Genomic DNA, 20,372 nt, shown 5'->3' with positions numbered 1-20,372 from the left:
AGATACAGACAAGAGTGGGAGGAATTTCAGAGGACTGGTGATAGTTGCTAGTGCCAGGGAGGGTTATAATAACGCTGATAACATCATATAGTATTTAATAATAAAACATAAAGCTACAAATGAGTGGTAAAACCTGGCCTGATGCAAAGCTATTTCAATTTAGGTGAATTTATGAGTTAATATCGGTCATACAGCTACACTGAAGTAGCTCAAAGATTTGCTGTAATTATTTTTTCTACTAATTGTTTTTGTTTGGAAATGTTATGTTCTGTAGAATATAAAATATGGACAATTTGCTTGAGGAACAAAACACCTGAACAAGAAACATTACCACAGAAATTTCCATCAGTAAAATCTTAAAACATGTCATAAATGTTTAAAGGCAGCCCAGAGGAAAATATAATACTTAACGCATTCAATAAATGTCCACAAGTGTTGGCTCAAGCAATAAAATAAGGCAAAAATCAGAAAAAGGTCTGCACACTGCAACAAAATTGCTGGGAGCTTTTAATACACACCTGAGAGCTGATTCTTACCCGTCTTTGACACAGCCTATGATATCACATTAAACAAAATAGCACAAATGTCCTAATACACACAGAATAAGAGACATGGGTCAACCCGAAAAAGATATTTGATCTTTATTACAATAAAATGACAGGGGAATCTCATAAAATAACATAAAGGTTACAATCTTGTCCCAAAAAACAGGCTTAAAACATTATCCTCTCAATCTGACATTGTTCTTTCTCCTTCATGTGTAACGTTTCCCCTCCCAATGCATGAAAACTGTATACATGTTAGATAGATATAGAAGTCTTTGTGATGCACAGATATATCTGCCTTAAATTAAAACAGCAAAAGAGACAGTTCATACAAAATTGTCATACAAATTATCAGACAAACAAAGAGCATTCCTTACCATCTCTCCTCTTAGACTTTACTCATATTAAAAAGGTATTTTAAATCTAAAACAGCCCTTAATTTGACCACATTAAGGCACAAGTTGGTGCAAGGTTGAAATCAGTTCCCCATTTCGGGTGTTGGACATGGATCCGTTCAACAGCCTTTTATATACGTCTGTAAGATTAGTCATCAGTGCCTGTGTTCATAATTTACCACAAGGGTTCACAGGGTTCATGTCTGAAACCTGTTGCACCTTCCATCCTTTCTGCATCCACATATTTATCTCAGGCAAACAGCTGGAGCGCTGAATCGCTCTTTCTCGGAAACAGAATTCAGAGGGACCTGAACATATATGGCAGTTGAACAAATCATGTACCAACTAGACTTCCCCCCACCTCGACACAACCATCTACATCTTCTTTCAGTTCCTTGTTGTCATGGTTACAGAGTAAAGCAACATTACTGCAAGGCCTGATCAGCAGAGCTCCGACTCGGCTCTCCAACATGGTTGTTCTGAATGGGCTGCAGTGATCGATAACCAAAAGGAGGAAACTGTCTTTAAACAATGAAACAAGGCAACGATATGTATCTTAATATGTGTGTGTGTTTGTGTGTGTGTGGAATAAACACAATGATAAACATGTATTATGTCATGCCTATCAGTGTATCTGTCATTATTTCTATTTGTCCATTCATTGCTCCACATGTGTCCGATACGCATGTGTGGTCACAGGTTGTCTCCGGGCTGGTACTGCGGCTCCGTGGCAGTGAAGTAATCCTCCAGGAAGGACTGCAGGTACTCAAAAGTGTGCCTCTCATCGGCCTCACGCCTCCAGCACTGCACCATCAGTTCATGGAGCGAGGCGGGGCAGCCCGGGGCGCAGGGCATCCTGTAGCCCCTCTCCACCTGCTCCAACACCTCACGGTTGTTCATGCCTAAAGGGATGGAGGGGGGGGGGGATGTGGACGCAGGAGAGTGGGGGAGGGTTCAGAGACGGACGGGCGGATTGAAAAACACATGAAACAGACAAAAAAGGGAAAGAAAAAACAAAGTCCTTAGAAATCTTGAAAACAGCAGTGATGATAGTCACACACCATACAATGCAGAGATGACACAGCAGCAACCTTTGAACAAAAGGTTCGGCTCTTTTGTGGCCTTACTGAATTACATCAGCTTGGCTGTTGAAGTAGGACCTCATACCTTACTTGATTGAATTTTATTTAATTGTATTTGTTGTGAACAATGAAGTACTTTGTTGGTTTCCCTGTTTGTTTTTCTTAGAGGAGCTGAAAATATTATATACTATATACTATATAATATAATATACACCTAAACTAAAAACCCATTTAATTAGTCAGGCTTTTATGTATTGTTTTATAATTTTATGGTTCTTATTCTGTTATTATCATTGTTATTTATTCTACATTTTTATTTGTTTCATCAACATTATGACTTTTTCATACTATTTTTTTCATTAACTATTTATACATTTCAACGTCCTGATTTTGTCAAAATCAAATATATATATATATATATATTTATCTAGTTCATGTATTATTTTTAAGAATTAGAATAGTATGATGAATTGATAGTATGATCTGTGTGGCAGGTAGGAGGGTTAGGCAACTAATGGTTATATCACGGTTGATCAATCTGTTGATTATTCCCTCAAATAACTGATTAGTTGTTTGGTCTATTAAATGAAGGAAAATATTGAAAAATGTCTGTGAATGGTTCCCAAAGCCATAGATTACATCCTGAAATGTCTTATGTTGTCCACAACTCAAAGATATCCAGTTTTCCACCATAGAGGAGTAAGGAAAACAGAAAATATTCAAATTTTTAAGTTTAAGTTTTACTTTTTTTTAAAAGTTGGTGATTAATTTAATGCTTGACAACTAATCAAATCATCGATTAATCTTTGCAGCTCTTGCGCCCCTCCTTTACCATCTACTTCTGAAGCACATTTAAGCAAAGCACTGAAGCCCAGTGCTGTTATGCAATTTGTTCTGGTTGAAAATGTAAACAAACCCTCAAACACTAACAGAAAGTAACTGCCCAGGACGTTGCTGTAAAAAAATCTTGTTTCTGCATGAGATTGAGAATGAGCCAGTACCTGGGTAGGGCACCCGTCCCTTAGTGATGAGTTCAGTTAGTAGGATGCCAAAGCTCCAGACATCTGACTTGATGGTAAAGCGTCCATACAATGCAGCTTCTGGAGCCGTCCACTTGATGGGGAACTTCGCCCCTGAAACCATGGCAACACAGTGAAGATGCATAATCATATAATTAGGATAAGTTATGTATAAAAATATAGACACGGAGGCAGAGGCAGACTCTTAATCATCGCATTGTGCAAGCGTGGCTCTCTTCATCTGTCACACACACACACACACACACACACACACTATCTCATGCTGTACCTTGTCGGGCTGTGTACTCGTTGTCCTCGATGAGCCTAGCCAGGCCAAAGTCAGCGATCTTGCACACCAGATTGTCTCCAACAAGGATGTTTGCTGCTCGCAGGTCACGATGGATGTAGTTCATTCTCTCGATGTACGCCATTCCAGCTGCAATCTATAAACAGAGAGAGAGAGAGAGAGCTCAGAAAGATAGTAAAAGTGTGTGTTTCCTTTAAGTCTGTCATTGCGTGTTTGTGTGCAACCAACCTGTGCAGCCATGTCCACAAGTTGAGGCAGCTTAAGACTCTGCCCCTCTCCATCTTTTAAGAAGTCCAACAAACTTCCTGAAAAACCAAGATCGAAGCATCATGACTGGCCTTGTTGGATACAAAATATTAATCTTTAAGAATATAAGTGCTTGTAAATTCAGAAAGTGGCATATTTTATTGAATATTTTACTTTTATTTATTTAACTTTGCATGAATACATCTTTTCATTCTTTTATCTACTTTTTTATTGAACATTAGAAGAATGTTTCACCACCTCAACAAAGAAGTCAAAGGTCAGAAGAAGAAAAAGAATAGGGAGGAATTCAGTGCATTCAGTAATGGTTTCAATGCAAGATAGAGTGTTTCTGAAAATGTTCTCCGTTCACTGAGGCAGGAGTACCAATACAGAAGCTAAGCATTATACTCTTGTGGACGGACGCAGCAGATAAATGTATTTTAGCTACCTTAAAAGAGAAATGAAAACCAATATCAGTTTCAGTGTATGCTATACACTTAAACATTTTTAACTTTACCTCGCAGAACTCTGGAGTTGCTGATCTACTGCTGCCTCCCATGTTCTGTGAGGTAAATTTTTTTGTCAAAAGTGTCTGGTAGTAGTGAAGTTCCTAAAATACATTTAGCTTTTTGCATGTTTACTATTTTGTTTTGAAAATGTATTAGTAAAACAAATTTAGAGACCGTGCAGCCTTGACTGTGGTATGCAGGCTCCGTAACTTCAGTTTTATCAACTATGCAACTCATTAAAGGAAAGAAAAACTCTTCTTTACGCTGTATCTACAGCACATCGTAGGATGACAGTTTACTCTGCCTGATACCTTGGCTCATGAACTCGGTGATGATGTAGATGGGCTCTTCAGACACAACGGCGTAGAGCTGCACCAGCTTGTCGTGGCGGAGTCTCTTCATGATCTGAGCCTCCTCCAGGAAGGCCTCGGGGGACATGGTTCCTGGCTTCAGAGTCTTCACCGCTACCTTGGTGGTACCGTTCCACATGCCTGGCATAGAGACAAGGAGATGTAATGTACACATGGACACACACACTATGCAGGCACACACACCATTTTCCTGGCAAACCGACAAAATGCCTGTATAGATGTACATGTACTTGGTCACAAACACCTACACATACAGACATAAATATCAAAAATAGATGAAACAAGGTATACTATATGTACGCTCTAACACACACACACACACACACACACACACACACACACACATACACATTTCTGGTGCATGCAAAATATTTAGAGAGCATGCATGACATGAGACAGAGTGATGTTAGCAGGGAGGGAGGTCTTATATCAACACCTGTAGTACCTGAGTTACATAGAAAGTTCGGCTGGATTCAGGGATGACTTTTGCACGACACTGTGTGACAATTTCAACACATCAAGCGCCAAGCGATATTGGGGTAAAAACATCAAACTTTACTTACATACACTGACATAAATTACATTAAGCGTTGACATCTTTACTACAAGACAGCAACGGAGGACAACGCTGGACAGACAGTTCTTCCTCTAAGGCTTTAGAGGGCGTCAGAGGTTGGTGCTCTCACCCATCCAAACGTCCCCGAAGCAGCCCTGTCCCAGCTTCCTTTGCATGGACAGTGTTTCCCTGAGCACCTCCCAGGCGTCCCGCCCGAGGCCCATGGTGAGTGGCGTGCTGTTTATACAGGGCTTGGTCAGGAAATAGCACAGCCCATCATTAGTGCCTGTCAGGGGGAGGAGGTGGTGGCCAAGGAGGGTAGAGATGTAGAAAAGGGAAAGGGTGGAAGTAGGTGATGAAGAATGAGAGACAGTAGTGTAGTGTGGTTGGGAAAATGGAAAAAAGATGGGTGGGGGGGTGACAAAGAGGTGAGGTGAGATGATGAAACATGCACATGCATGTGCAGTGGAGGAGGGGAACAATTTTGCACACCTGGATGTAAAACAAAACCACATTTTTATTCATTAACTGCTGCCTCTGTGCAAGTGTGATCACACACAGGGATTTAATAGGGATTTATTTCAATGCTGCAGTTTTTATTCAACACACAACATTTTTTTAAAAACGGGTCCATCTATCAACTGTGTGTGTGTTGTCTGTTTTTGTGTGGTCCAATCCACAGGTAGAGTTGTTGCAGGGTAGACAGACTCTGAACAACACAGACAGATAAACAGGGCTTTAGTTTGTGAGAGTGGAGGTGTCTTTACACCAGAGGTGCTTACTGATGTTCTTGTCAACTGAACAAACCAAGACTTAAATGCATTATATGCACATGCTCATCTTTTAATACTTTATTTAATCCAGGTGTGCTCCTGCTGTCACCTCCATCCACTGCAACACAGTCCCATTTTTCCTACCCATCCAGACTTCTCCAAACTGGCCGTTGCCCAGTTTCTTAATCAGCTGGAGGGATTCGCGGGGAATCTCCCACATATCCTTGGTCTTCACCGATAAGTCAGCCAGCTTAGGCATGCCCCGCTTACAGCTGCCAATCAAACGGCAGCACAGTCCCGCCGCTCTCTCTGAGAGAGAGACGAGAGACAAACAGGCAGGCGAAGGAAAATGGAAACAAAGAGGGAAAGAAAACAGAGGAAAAAAAGCAGCAAATGCAGATATAAAAAAAAAGAACAAGACAGGTTGCTTATGTGCCACTGACAACAACTTTTCAAGTTCCTGATTCCACAAAGTTTGGGACATGTAGATATGCATTAAAATAAGAATTCAGAGGGAATATTTACCATAACAGAAGTTCATCATGATTTATTTATTTGTACAGTTTTAAATTGAATATATGTCAAAAAACTATTTTTCATTTATGTTTTAGATCATGTCCAAACTTTTTGGAACAAAAACGCACATTCTGAGCAGCAACATTTACAGGTATAAAAAAATGACATACAGGACAATACAGTTCATAAGAAGAACAAATAAACACTGGTGAAAAAGTCAAGGAAGCATGTGGCCAAATCTTGCAGGTTGCCTTTGATGATCGTGTCATGAAAAGTCACCAACTGCAGAATGTTTGCTGTATCAACACACGCCACTAGGGGGCAGATTTACACTGACAGACAGCAGAGGAAGTGCAGGGTGTGAACGCTGCTTGTTACAACAACTCTGAATCGAGCCTAAAAAGTCACCAATAGTCAGTGCTGGAAGAAGTATTTAAATCCTTGATAAAAAAAACCTTTATTTAGATAGTCTGCCGAGAGATAGTTTGTACAGCATTTCTAATATTACAGCAGCTTATTAGTTGAGATTCATCAATTAAACTGTTTCACTTTGTCTGTAGAGTATATGTGCCAATTCATGAACACATATTTTCAGAATAATTTATTTCAACTTGAAATACTCAGTCAACCTATGCTTGAGTGACAAAGCAAAACATATTGAAATATTACAAATGATCTATAAACTATAATCTTTTCTTCTTCTGTTTGGATTTACTTTACTTTTACTTTATAAACATCAACAAAGACGATTCATACCTACACTATATTTATATACTCTATAACCTTGTATTGTATTGTTTTTGCACCTGTGTTATTCTATTTTAGCCTCTATTTTAGTTGAATTTGAGTTTTTATATGCATTTAAATGTCTTTTTATGGGGAAGTCCTTTCACACTTTGTCTTGGTGCTTTTGTGAAGCACTTTGAGTTGCCTTGTTGTTGATATGTGCTATATAACAGACCTGCAATAATGCATCATAATTCATAAACTAAACTCAAGTAGCATCATATGGAAATACCCAAGCAAAGTATCTCTAAACTTGTACAGTAAAAGTACTTACTTCCCCCCACTGGTTATGGTCTAATTACAGTAAGAATCAAGTAGAGGCAGAATTAGGCTCAAATTATCTCCTGCAGCTGGGCAGCGAATGACTGATCACAGAGTCACAATAAATTGTAGATAAAATTCATAGAAGCAGGAGCTTTAGAGCGAGGCGTTGCATCAGAAAAGGGGAAGCAGAAGAAAAAAACGGATAAATTTGTGTCAGTGTGTGTGTTACCTGTGTAGTGCTCTACCAGCTGCTGCACTGTGTCAAATTGTGATCTTGTGGTGATGTAGTAGCCACCATTGTCTAGTTTACGGATCTTATAATGTTTGACGTGGTCTCCCTTGTTGTCGTCCCAGTCACGAATAGACAGAGAGTAAGCACCTGTAAAGGGAGAGAAGAGAAGAGAAGAGAAGAGAAGAGAAGAGAAGAGAAGAGAAGAGAAGAGAAGAGAAGAGAAGAGAAGAGAAGAGAAGAGAAGTCACATATGTACAGAATTGAACCTGAAAAAAACAGAATTAAATGTGTGTGTGTGTGTGTGTGTGTGTGTGTGTGTGTGTGTGTGTGTGTGTGTGTGTGGCCTCTTTACCCTTGGTGGTCTCGCTCTCTCGTATGAGGAAAGTCCCCCTCTGGTTGCCATGGCCAAGCAACTGTCTCTCCGCATCCTTCCTCCCCATCTTCCCAAAATACCACCTGTCACCATGACGACAACACATGGGTCACCACAGCAACAGCCCACATCTGTGACCTCTGACCTCAGACATGCATGCATGTCAATCACATGCATGTCAATCACTAAGAAAATCTTTCAACCTAAACTGTCAGCGCTTATATATATTGCAGGAGACGTACCTTTCACTGCCGTGTGTGTGTGTGTGTGTGTGTGTGTGTGTGTGTGTGTGTGTACTCACTCTTCAGCCTGTATGGAGTCGACAGGAGCTACATAGTTGGAGGGGATGTAACCCGAGTGGCCTGTGTCCAAGGAGCGAGCCTCCCACCAGTCACCCTCTCTGCAAATCAAAAACAAGAAAAACACAAAATGTCAGTTTGTCAAACAAAATTAGAGATACATTGTGACAACAGAGCCAGTTTACAGTTTGAAACGACACATGATGGAGAATTTATTGTTCATATAGTATTATAATAATTTTAACCATTTTGCCTCCCTTTAAAAAACTCCATATTGTTACCTTAGGGTAGCCTGGGTATACCCATACTGCCTTGCGCGCTCAATTTCGCTTTGAACCTGCAGACAGTCTGGAATCTATGGCCGTTTCTTAGCCCTGTTTTAGGGATCCAATCACAGAACGGGGAGGGGCAGCAAGACGATGAAACGTACTACTCGACAGACGGAAGCTTGTAGTTTTGTAGTTTTCTTACAGATCCAACATCGAGCAGACGCAAAGCTCTCTTTGGATCTAGCTGTAGACAGTGTTCTAGATAGTTTAGAGCCAAATTTTATTTTAAAAGAAGAACAACGTTTGACTTTACACTCCTGTGTCACCACCAAAAAGGATGTTTTAGCCTTGCTTCCGACAGGATTTGGCCAAAGCCTAATCTACCAACTAGCCCCGCTACCGCTCGCTGCTGTAACGCCGGTGATCTCGCTACGAGCCGGGGGACAGCGGAGCCGCCGAGAGACCCGCAGCAGCTCGTCTGTTGACCATAAAATCAGTGGATGTGTGTGGCTGAATGACATGAGGGGAAATAAGGCGTAAAAATAAATAATCTTGCAGAAAGCGAGAACTGGAGAAGCAAAGCAGCAAGCAACACTCTCTCACAGACACACACACACCAACACTGCCAGTAGAATGTGAGCTGAAACTACAGAGCAGCCAGAACATGCTGCAGAAAAACGTTGCAGAAGCAGAATTGAGCATTTTAGTCTCAAAGTAGAGATGGGCTAGTCTGGCTATGTAAACATCAGTCATGTTCATGCTCGATGCTTCCTCGAATTTCTGTCGCTCTACATACGTCATCTGGTATAATTGATACGATAGGCTAAGAGCTACCTACAGACGCTTTTGATAGACATTCGTAGCGCCCAGTAAATGGCTCTGGAGGATCGTAAACCACGCCTCCTCTACGGAGAAATGAATAGCTCGTTGCCAGACTAGATCTCATTTGTGATATAGTCTGGCATTAGCCAGGCTAACCTTAGGGGACAAAATGTCTACAATAAAAGTTTGTTTTCATAATAACATTGTTTTTAATGCAAAATACCAAAAATTGAATAACCCTCTGTATACTAAATTCTCACAGGATATTTCCCAATAGCAGAAAAAAAGGAAAAACTGCAGTTTTGAAGCCAGGCTGTAATTGAAAGCCTGATATAATAGACTGCATGATTTTATGCTGTAATGGTCATGGGATCAAAAATTCAATGGGACATTTTTGTCCTTATTGGTCTGATTGTCTTTATTTTGGCTACACAGTTTCTCTTAGAATTTATATCCGAGCTGAGGTTGAACTTCCAAAATATGGAGAGAAAAAAAAACCAATATCCTCGCCAAAATTCAGCCCATATGCACTCACACTGCCAAAATAAATGAGAAATTAAAAATAAAAGAAGCCAAACATGTCCCTTGAGATACACAAAGATTAAACAATGATGCAATTAAAAGGGAACAATGAAAATGGCAAAAAAAAAAAAAACTGCACTATACAAAAAACCTGTCTTAATAGTTCAAGTGCAAAATGCTCTTTAACTACACCTCTAATAAAAGATGTTGAGATGAGAAGGAAGATAAAGAGCAAAAGTGTGAACTTGGCCAGAGTAGCAGTAACACCTCCGAATTAATAAATAATAATAATAATAATAATAATAATAATAAATAATAAACATCATACATCATAACAGGTTTTAGATTTCCAGAGAAAATTTCTCTCAAATGAGCAACATCTGTTAACAAATGTTATATTTGTGCTTACGTGTTGTTGATGATCTGGAATTTCTCTCCTTTCTGAAAAGTGAGGTCATCTTCAGTGCGAGCTTCATAGTCATATAGAGCTATAAAGAGGGTAACTCCGCCACCTACACACACACGAGAAATCAGTTCCCAGTTATAAACATTAGTTCCTAACTAACTGAATTTTAAAATGCACCATTGCACAAAACCATCACTGTGTATCTGAAACAGTGTCATCACTTTAGGCCAGTGATGTTGCAGAAGAAACTAGTGATCAATAACTCTTTCAGTGTACATACAGGCTAGTGAGCAATGTTTTAAGAAAAAACTTTGGTACTTAAAAAAAAGATTTTCTTAATTCCATGTTTGTCATGTTTATATTATATTTTGAATGTTTTGGTGGACAAACATTATCAGAGCATCATAAAACGACTAGATTTTCCTGTATTTTTACAGTAGAAAAGATATAAATCAAGAACAGAAACAATTATCACTAGGTTCACCTATGGCGATCTGTATTTGTATAGTGATTTTCACCTTTTTCAATCTAAATAATACTATGATGCTTTATAACACACACACACACACACACAGACACACACACAGTCTTACTTATGATGCCTCCGGGCCGCTGGTGTGTGTTGGTGTTAGGGAAGATGCCGCTGGATGGGAAGCCCTTGTTGAAATCTGGGATGGTCTGCGTGGGGTCGGGACAGTAACGTCCCTGAGTCAAGGCCGTGGACAACCCTCCATCTGCGTTGCTAGGAGACAGGTCTGTACCGTCTCCTGCTGCTGATGTTGCTGCTGCTTCTTTGTTGGACTTCTTCTGCTTGCAACAGGCACACCCCATAATAACCAGCACGGAGATGGCGTCTTTGAAAGCAGAGTTAAAGAGACATGCTGTAACTTTTTCGATGTGTAAACGTCAAGTTTTCTTCTCTTTATTGCTGCTTGATGCTGAACAACAGTGATTAAAGCTTTATATGATTTACAGAAGCAGTTTTTTTATTAGTTCAATATTATTATCTTTATTAGCAATGTGTTTACAAAGATAATAACAAAGGTCAGTTATTACTCTTTGTATTATGAATTTTCAATCCACTGGGGTTTTACATTTGTCAACATTTAGAGCTGAGAAAAACAATTAAAAAATCTGTGATATTGTGAGATAATAAAAATCCGAGTGGGAACTCTCAGGCAGGGAGAGAGAGAAACCTACTGCAAATATTCAGCAATGGAACACAAAAAACTAAGGTACCAGAAGGTAGAAAAAAATGTTGGTCTACAATTCTCATTGGACTGAATTGGTGGTATCTTTCAGGCCGGTATCCAGTTCTTGTAATACATAAGGTCATGTCCTAGAAACACCAGATCCTACATTTCCCATGATGCCACTTGATAACATCTTTCACTGAGAGCTCACACCTATGAAACTCCTCACCATCAGTCTGTAGTAACAGCTTTCTATGAAAAATTTTAATTCTCAGGCCTTAGCCAAAATAATAACAACCCTAAAGACATCACTATGACATCATCAGGGTCATTCTGTCAAGCTTTGGAAAGCTGAAAAAAATTACATACCTGTCTTCATAGGCTGTGCAGAATGGACAGCTTTAAAGCTCCCAAAAAGTGAAAATTTAAAAATCTCAATCTCCCCCCTAGTGGCTGTGTGTGTGTGTGTGTGTGTGTGTGTGTGTGTGTGTGTGTGTGTGTGTGTGTGTGTGTGTGTTATGTCAGATGTCAATTAAATGTCTCCCAAAGATGGTTTGTGTCATTTTAGGTTGTTCTTTAACTTGATGTGCCAGATGGTTATACACAAATCATTGGAAACTGTTTCAGTATAATACATGGCAGGTGATGACATCACCAGTGCGCCTGTGTCCGTATCCAGGATAGTTTGGCTTGATTTTTGTACAGTGGGAGGACTGGATACACATCTTTCATCTTTATATACAGTCTATGAGTTCTCCTTGTGAAAAGCAAACTGGATTTGATGTGTAAAATGTGGATAGCCCCTTTAATTACAATAACTGCATCATAATTACTTGTGAACAAGTAAAAAAACACAACAATAACCTAGAGGACATAAGAAATAACATATATATGAAATAAGACATAATAAACGTAAGAAATAAGAACATTTTAAGGCTACTATAAGTCATTAATTTCCCTGTATTTCTGTCTACACAACCTGAGACTTCAAACACGGACTGGTAGAAAGTGAAAGCAACACTCATCAACAGCATACAGGGGGTCAGTAAACTAAAGAGAACTGTTAAGAGAGAAGTAACAAACTTTTTTTTAAAAACAACTTAACTTCCCTCAAGCGGGAGGAGGCTGAGCGGAAGTAGGGCTGAAGGTAAGGCGGGAAGGAGAAGTTAACTTTTTCTCACCTGATGTCTTCCTCTGTCAGATCATCTGTCAATCACCATCGCCACTGGAAAAAATAGAGGGAAGTGTTGAGTGACAAGGGGCGGAATGAGAGAGCGGGGCAAGAGAGGATGAGTGGCAGAGAACCGGAGAGGGAAAAGGTTTTGGAGAATGTGAGAAAGGCTCAAGAGCGTTAAAGCGTGAATAAAGAGATGCGTGAAGGGAGACGCGAGGAGACAGAGAAGTTCGAAAAAAGCGTAGACAGAGACAGCTCGAGATAAGGAAAGACAGACAGAGAGATGTGAGGTTAGCCACTTCCCTTTTTGCTGTGCAGTTTCGAGAAGGGGTATTCAGTCATTCTCTCTGGTCAACAGCTGCATGTGTGTGAACGTGCGTGTGTGTGTGTGCGTGTGTGTGTGGGTGTGTGTGGTGAAATAGACCTGTAAATGTCATCACTAGACAGAGGTAACCGACACTAAGTGACAGTCACTGACACTGAATTTCACAAAGATCATTGTGCACACATGTACGCAATCCTGACTTCCAGTTTCGGGCGAACAGCACCGCTTCAATAGAAGTTGTGTGGACAAAAGAAAAGCTGGTGCCAGCATTAAGAGGAAATAACATACATAGAAGACTGCAAAACATTTTAATTGTGTGCCGAGAACACGTGGCTTCCCTGATCAACATGACTGTTTTCTTCAGAATTATTTTGTCAGGAAAACAAATATGAAATGCCTTGCTCAGGGACATAATTCATAGCACCAGTAAACAGTTGGACATTTTGGGAAACTCTCTTTTTCACTTTCTGGCAGTGAATTAGATGTGGATTAATACCTCACTCATTGGTACAGTACATAATAGACTACATAAACATACATAGACACTGAAAAAAACAAGCAGCAGACTCGGGGTCTGAAACATTTGTTTGAAGTCTGTTTTTTGCTAGCCAAAATTAGCAAAAGAGAACATTATGGGGATAACTTGCTAACCAACCTTGCTAACTAACACTAGTGTTAGCTGGTAACTTAGTGCTTGCTCCTGAAAACAGGACCTGGCCCCAACTGGGCTTGTACTTTGTGTAACCGCCCCAGCTCCGGCCTCATGTCAAAGTATGGCCACCTCTGGCTCCAAAAACCCAAAACAACGAGGTAGCCCACACACTTCTTTTATACTGTCCATGGGGGAGAAACACAGCCAACTGGCTCTCTCCAATTGCAACACAAACCACCAACCGGCACTCCGACAGTTTACTTGCATTCAACATGTAATATATTTTTTTGATTTAACAAAAATAACCTTTAAAATGATGCATAGTAACACAGCAGTCCTGTAATCAATCCTACATTTATGAACTTTATAATGTTCAATTTTTGTTGGAACTTGTTTTGAGGGAATCCAATTCAACTACAGCTGAAACGAATAGTTGACTTGTTGATTAGCAGGAAACTAAGCAAATCTAAAGCAATCTTCAGGCTAAAATTATAGAAATTCCAAATTTCAGCTTCTAAAATGAGCATTTTTTTAGTTTTACTTTTTTATGTGTAGATTAAATATCCTTGTTCTGGAGTTTTGGAGAGTTGGTATAAGCTATTTTATGTTGTCAAGTTGGGTTTAGAAAGTTGTTATTGGGATTATTCACTTATTTTTATAGACATTTCAGTTGATTTGAAGATTACTCATTAACACTAAATGTATTTATGTACTGTACAAATATGAGAAAAACCTAAAGTAAAACCTTAACACAAGCCTCCAAACTGTCTCTAAGACTGTTTTAGTCTGCATTACTGTTAGCTACTGTAGGTGTTCCCAATAAACTGACAAGTGAGTGCAGTTTCAAACTGGCAACCGTCAAGCGGACTAAACTGCAGCCTCCCCACCTACTGAGGAATGTGAGGAAGTCACACACAGGAAGAACACTGCAGGTTATGGCAGGGAGCAACAAAACAACATAAGTACTTCACTTTCATTATGAAAAACACCAGAGCTCCCAGTGAACAGTGTCTGGTTCGTCCCATCTACACCACAAGCTTTAAAGCAACAAAGGCTATTATGGGATACATCCAGGAGAGTGAAGAGCAAAATATGCAGAAATGTTACACATGCACGAGCCTGCGAGCACATACACACTCATTCACTATCAGGCCGGCCATCAGGAGAGCTACAGGAAGTTAGCCCTGTTAGAGTTTCCTGTCCACCCTTCTGGTGGCTCCCCCCGTTTCCTGGAAACTGAGGACGGAGTCCATCCACACACACACACACACACACACACACACACCAAGCAGCTGCAGCACCACAAACACACACATCTTCCTCTCTGTTGCTGGTTTTCTCCTCTCCATGCCCACACCCTTCCAACAATAACCTTTCATATTCTCTCTATCCACTGGACCAAAGCTGCTGACTTTCTTTTTCTGACAAACCTCAGAAAAGAGAAGTGACAGAGGATGAAAAAGGCCTCCTCCCTTTTATCTTTATCTCACCCCTGCTCTTTCTCTCATCTCTTCTTTTTCTGCCTTTTCTAAGATTGGCAGAGGACCACAGGAAGGCTGAGCACAATAACAGAGATATGGATTCACATTAGGGATGCAATTTACGATTATTTTCATTATCAAGTAATCTGCCAAATCCTTTCTCAATTAATTATTTGCCTATAAAATGACAAAATGTCAATCCTAGTTTCTCTAAGTTCACAATGTCTTTAAATGTCTTCAAAAGATATTCTGATTAATACGATATAAAACATAGAAAAGGCAGAAATAGCTAAAAACAGCATTTTCTGACATTGTTGCATGAAACACTACTTTTGCAGTTAATTAAAGTCAAAATAGTTGGCAAAAATACTTTCTGTATACGGCCTAATCGATCATTATTATGTCTTTCAGGACGGCCATTGTTCTCCGTTGGGTTCCTGTTTATCAAATTTCTGTCTTCCTCTCTGCACACACAAGCTGTAGCAGCACCTGATAATTCAGTTGACCTGAGGGGTTTATACATAAAGGAGATATTTCAACTTGAAAGTCACACTTGCAGCAGAGTGTACGGCCCACTGGACAAAGGCTTCACCAATCAAGCATGCACAGAGAGCCAAAATATGCAACTGTGCACCAACATGCTGGCATATAAGTCTATTTATACAGCACCTTTGAAGAGGAGAATCACAAATAACCTGTCATGGTGCGGAATCAAACAAAAGTTGAACAAAAATCAACGTGTGTGTTTCTTCAACCTTGTCTGTACTTTATGAAAACTCAATAAGCCACAAACATTAAAGACACTAGAGAAAAGTGCATGTGTGGGTGGGTGGTAATGGGTGACAGGTACTTTGGGGACACACATGCAAGTCGGCACACTGCAGACTTGTTGCTACTTTTTGGGCGTGTATAAGTGACAATTACACCAGAGTTATTTAAGAACAGTTAGAGTTCCTCTTTGCAAACAAACACAAATCATCCATGCACCATGATGTTGAAAAAATTCAACTGACAGGAATTACTTGGCTATAGCTTAAATGATGTTGCATAATTAAAGCTGTAGCGTACATAAAAAAAATAGAATTAACAAGCTGACGACAATGTTGCAATCAAAAGGCTCTTCAGTCATGTACACACACCATCTTTCACCTTATCTAAAATATGCTTTTCTTTTTGCTACCAGTTGCAAAACCTGCATACGGTGTAACAATATGGTCATTATTTCTCCAGATACAACTGTTATTAACACTTGCCTCTTGCCACAAGCATACAACTTCACTACAAAAACAAACAAATTCAAGATACCAGTACTGTCTCTGTTAGCTGCTTTAAGACTTCACTTCTCAGACTGGTTGCTTTCTGTCACAGCTGATTTTTTTATAGCAGCAGGCAAAAATAAATAATTAGAACACAGAAGCAGCTTCCTCTGGTGGGGAGAAGTGCGGTATTGGTTTGTATCCGCTACCATAGGCCCCTTTACAGCACAAACTAAAAAATCATCTTTTATCAGGGACCTGTGTTTAACTTGCAAAAAACAACCACTAATACAAAAAAACATGCAAAAAGTAAACATTTTTCCCTAGGTTTTGAAATACCCACCTCCGCACACAATGGAACTGTACTGAATTTCATAATTCAGACTTGATCTGAAATACTTCCGACCCTGAGAAAACTGTCAGAGAGTTACAGGGAAACTTACTCACTGCTTAATTTTCAGCATTGTCCCTCAAAGCTGTGAGCAACACGAATTCAATTACATTTACTTCCATTTTATTGGGGTGGAGGAAATACAGAGACTGATATCTCTCTGGGTAAATGAAACCAAAAAGTACATTATCTACCTGTAAAATGTAGAGCTGTAGAAATATAAAGCATTAAATGGAAATAATCTAGTAGTAAACTATAAGTAACTCAAAATTGTACTTAAGTACAACCCTCGAGTAAATATATGTTGTATACGTTGTACTCTATACAAATATATTAATAATTCTGACATACAAAGCATTAGCACACATTTAGTGCACGCTTATAAAATCACAATAACATCACCCTCCATCGTCACCCTCACAAACATCCAAATCCAAATGACACACCCTTTCCTGCACAGTGGACTGCAGATAAGCTGCTCCCAGCGGGGAGTTCACTGCAGGAACACAGAAAAACACACACAAACGATTGTTCGGATTTGTAAAGTTTCTGGACTTTTACACCACTTCTTTCAGGAATTTCTCAAATCCTCCTCTTTTCTTGTTTCTCCATCTCTTTTCTTACCTTTTTTTCTCTCTCTGATTCTGTCCCTCATTAGCAGGAAGCCCCACAGGATGCAGAGGGTGAGTGGAGCAGGAATGATAGGACAATGGGAAGCAAGCTGTCACCGAACCCTCACACGCATAACACACACTCAAGAGTACACACTCAGAAAGGAGCGGGAGAGAAACTGGAGGGGGTGGGGGCAATGGAAAAGTAAGGTGTCTCGGTCATCGGGACGTCCTGTTTCCACATGAAGTCATCATATCCTCTAGATACAAAGGACTGAGGTGGCTTGTTAGGAGGGTTTACATGAATTAAGTTACAGCCGTTCAACAGTTTAATACTATTTTCTTAAGCATTAGGGGCTTAGGGCCTGATGCTGTGGGTGCAACAAGAAGTAGAGTCCTCGGGTGGTCCCAGGGCTGACCAGAGCAAAGCCGCTTTTCAAAATGACGGAGACTCCCTCCACCCAGGGGTGTCTTACATCAGACTAGGACAAGTACATAAAGGGATAGTTGGGATTTTAAAAAGTGGGGTTGTTTGAGACAGTGTTTTACCTACATCATCATGGTACCAGCACAGTAGCTAAGCAGTGTGTTGCTATGGATGGGGGCAGCAAAACTAGTTTTATCCTCCTAAACAAAGGTCCACCTTAAAAAATATATAAATAAATATCAGCTTGCATGTACACTATATTTAGAATATTTTCACTGCTTTACCTTGCTGTCAGCCTTGTTTATGTTTACATGGGTGAAACTGAAGTTGTTACCTATGCTTTCTTTAATCCACCAAACTCCATTGAGAAAAAAGTAATTCTACCTCAAAGAACATAGTTAGCTGGTCTACCGATGCCCTGATCAGTAAGTTTGTTCGCGTTATGATGCGACTTTGGCGTATCGGAGGAACCCTTTATAACATCAAAGTCACATAATTACACAAACAAAGCAAATCATCAAGACAACAGTAGACCTGAAACTCCTGTCTTCAGCAAGGTAAAATTTGTATTTTTGTCAATGGAGTCAGGGGGATTTGGCTTCAGTTTCATCTGTGAAAAGTTAAAACAGGGCTGACTGACAGCAAGGTAAAGTATTAAAGATATTCTAAATATAGCGTTCACCGAAACTGATACTGATGTTTTTTAGATGGGCCTTTTTTTAAGGGGGCTAAAATACCTTATGCTGCTGCCCCCATCCACAGAAGTTCATTGCTTAGCTTCCATGTCAGTGCTCCTGTCTGCTTCTCCAAACTGGGGGTGTGCCAACCGCCCTCTACTGTAGGTAATACACTGACAGATAAGTACCTCATACAACCCCACTTAAAAAAATGGACTACCCCTTTAACTGTCACAACCTTCAGCTGCTTGGTGGGAAAGCTGTGTGACGATGTTGACGTCCATTTCTTAACCCCCCCCCCCCCCCCTCAACTAAAGAACATATCCACGCCCCCTTCCTTCCTGCATGGCCCTGGGGCTAAAGACAGGAACTGACCTCGTAAAGAAACAGGAAGTGATGAAGTCCGGCTACGGACAGCCTAATCGCGTTTTTTCCCATCAAACCCTGAAAATTCCACGACAACTCCTTCACACAGACTCCTAAGGCGCCTTGAAATCAGTAGTGAAACAAAGATTAGTGTTGATTATTTAAGGGAATGTGGAATGCAAACTCTCTGCAGCTCATCATAACAAAGAAATAAACACCTACACCTACAATACGACCACACTAAAGCCACAGAAACACCTCAGAGATGGAGATGTTAAGGAAACATTCAGCCTTTTCCTCAAGGTGGTTTCCTGTAGGCGCTTTGCCAAATAAATCACAGTCACATTTACTAAAATATTCTGCCTCTGGAGCAAATTCAACAGGGCAGACATAAGGCCTTCAAGCTTAAATACTTTCAGGATTTATCTAAGAAAAAAAATAACAAATGTGCAGAACACACCCAGGTGGAGTCAGCCTCAAATCCAGACCCTATAAATTCTGGTTTGACCCTTTGACCTTTTAAATACGACAATAAATGTTATATTATCTTATAACTAATACTCCTTGCCTATAACTAATAGGTTTCAGAGATCCCAATTCAAAGCACTTGTGTGACTAAGCTCTGTGGTAAATTCATCTTGTTCAATATTGCAATGTTGGCTGTTTGATTTCTAAATATCCCCCTTTGTGGTCTCTGTCCTGCACAGATAGTGGAAGTGCTGGTAGCTGTACTTCATTAACTTCTCATAGGCAAACTACCCATACTTCCTTTTATGTCACAGCAAACACTCCACTCTTACCCAATATTCATAAACACTGACCTCAGAGTTCTGAATCTATTTTAAAAAAGGTATACAGGGCCCTGGGGCGGTGGGCTGCTCAAAATACTCACATAGGTTTGTTTTGGGGTCCTTTAAACCACCTCAGTTAAACACAGTCGAGTTTCTCACAGAGATGTGAACTAGACTACAGGCGACTTCCTCCACTCATTCAGAACTAAACTGAAAAAGTAAAAAGTAAAATTTGATAAGCGTTGTGGGCTACCTTATCATCACACCACAACCACTTATAATCTTTTAGGTTGGTTCCCCAGTTTGCTGGCAAATAAAAGACATTTCTATAAAAAACAACTACTCTTTCTTTAACTACAGTGTAACACTATGAGTTCATAATGATAAAAAGAGACGTACCTGACACAAACTACGTCGTTATCCCGGGGATCCCTGGTGTCCCAAGGTGGGTGTCAGCGGTGTCCGGTGTCTCGCGCAGCGCACGGAGAAAAGCCGCGAGCTACTGATCTCGAGCAAGTGAAGAGAATTGAGCGCGCGCCTTGTCCGGAAGGCTGTGGGAACGAACTTCACGCGCGCAATAAAGTCCACCCGAGAGGCACGCGCGCGAGTAGTGGACAGCTGAAAGATGACATATGACAGAGGACTATATTTAATGGAAATACTACTATTAGTCTTTTCTACCTTTTAGAAATATGGACAATTTGCCTTTTCCACCTCATGTATGGCGAATGTAATG

At 40.2% G+C, this 20,372-nt stretch overlaps 1 protein-coding gene across 4 annotated transcripts; it reads right to left on the bottom strand.

Annotated features, from left to right (window-relative positions):
* Window positions 1-601: 601 nt before the first annotated feature.
* On the bottom strand, window positions 602-20,265 carry yrk (Yes-related kinase). 4 transcript variants are annotated; one of them, XM_059349972.1, is made up of 14 exons: window positions 20,036-20,265; window positions 12,667-12,710; window positions 10,886-11,146; window positions 10,296-10,398; window positions 8,276-8,374; window positions 7,954-8,057; window positions 7,599-7,748; window positions 5,948-6,112; window positions 5,161-5,316; window positions 4,415-4,594; window positions 3,577-3,653; window positions 3,331-3,484; window positions 3,024-3,155; window positions 602-1,842 (listed from the first exon to the last, which is right to left on the bottom strand). In XM_059349972.1, the coding sequence occupies exons 3-14, from the start codon at window positions 11,121-11,123 to the stop codon at window positions 1,634-1,636; spliced, it is 1,767 nt and encodes a 588-aa protein (XP_059205955.1). In that variant the 5' UTR covers window positions 11,124-11,146; window positions 12,667-12,710; window positions 20,036-20,265; the 3' UTR covers window positions 602-1,633. The 4 variants fall into 4 exon arrangements, with proteins under 4 accessions (XP_059205955.1, XP_059205952.1, XP_059205954.1 ...); XM_059349969.1 differs by lacking the exon at window positions 5,161-5,316 and having other exon boundaries at window positions 603-1,842; XM_059349971.1 differs by lacking the exon at window positions 5,948-6,112 and having other exon boundaries at window positions 603-1,842.
* Between the last annotated feature and the right edge of the window lie 107 nt (window positions 20,266-20,372).

Source organism: Centropristis striata, chromosome 14 (assembly GCF_030273125.1).
Source record: "Centropristis striata isolate RG_2023a ecotype Rhode Island chromosome 14, C.striata_1.0, whole genome shotgun sequence".
Lineage (NCBI taxonomy): Eukaryota > Metazoa > Chordata > Actinopteri > Perciformes > Serranidae > Centropristis > Centropristis striata.
Note: the sequence above shows the minus strand (reverse complement) of the source record. Positions and strands in the feature narration are given on the sequence as shown.

Bases quoted from the DNA above. Each gene is read 5' to 3' on its own strand.
- yrk (XM_059349972.1), bottom strand. From the start codon at position 11,123: ATGGGGTGTGCCTGTTGCAAGCAGAAGAAGTCCAACAAAGAAGCAGCA. The intron at 4,595-5,160 runs GTGAGAGCACCA...TCTCTATGCCAG, and splicing joins CTTCGGGGACGTTTGGATGG to GCATGTGGAACGGTACCACC. The intron at 3,654-4,414 runs GTATCAGGCAGA...TTGGTTTTTCAG, and splicing joins CACCGAGTTCATGAGCCAAG to GAAGTTTGTTGGACTTCTTA.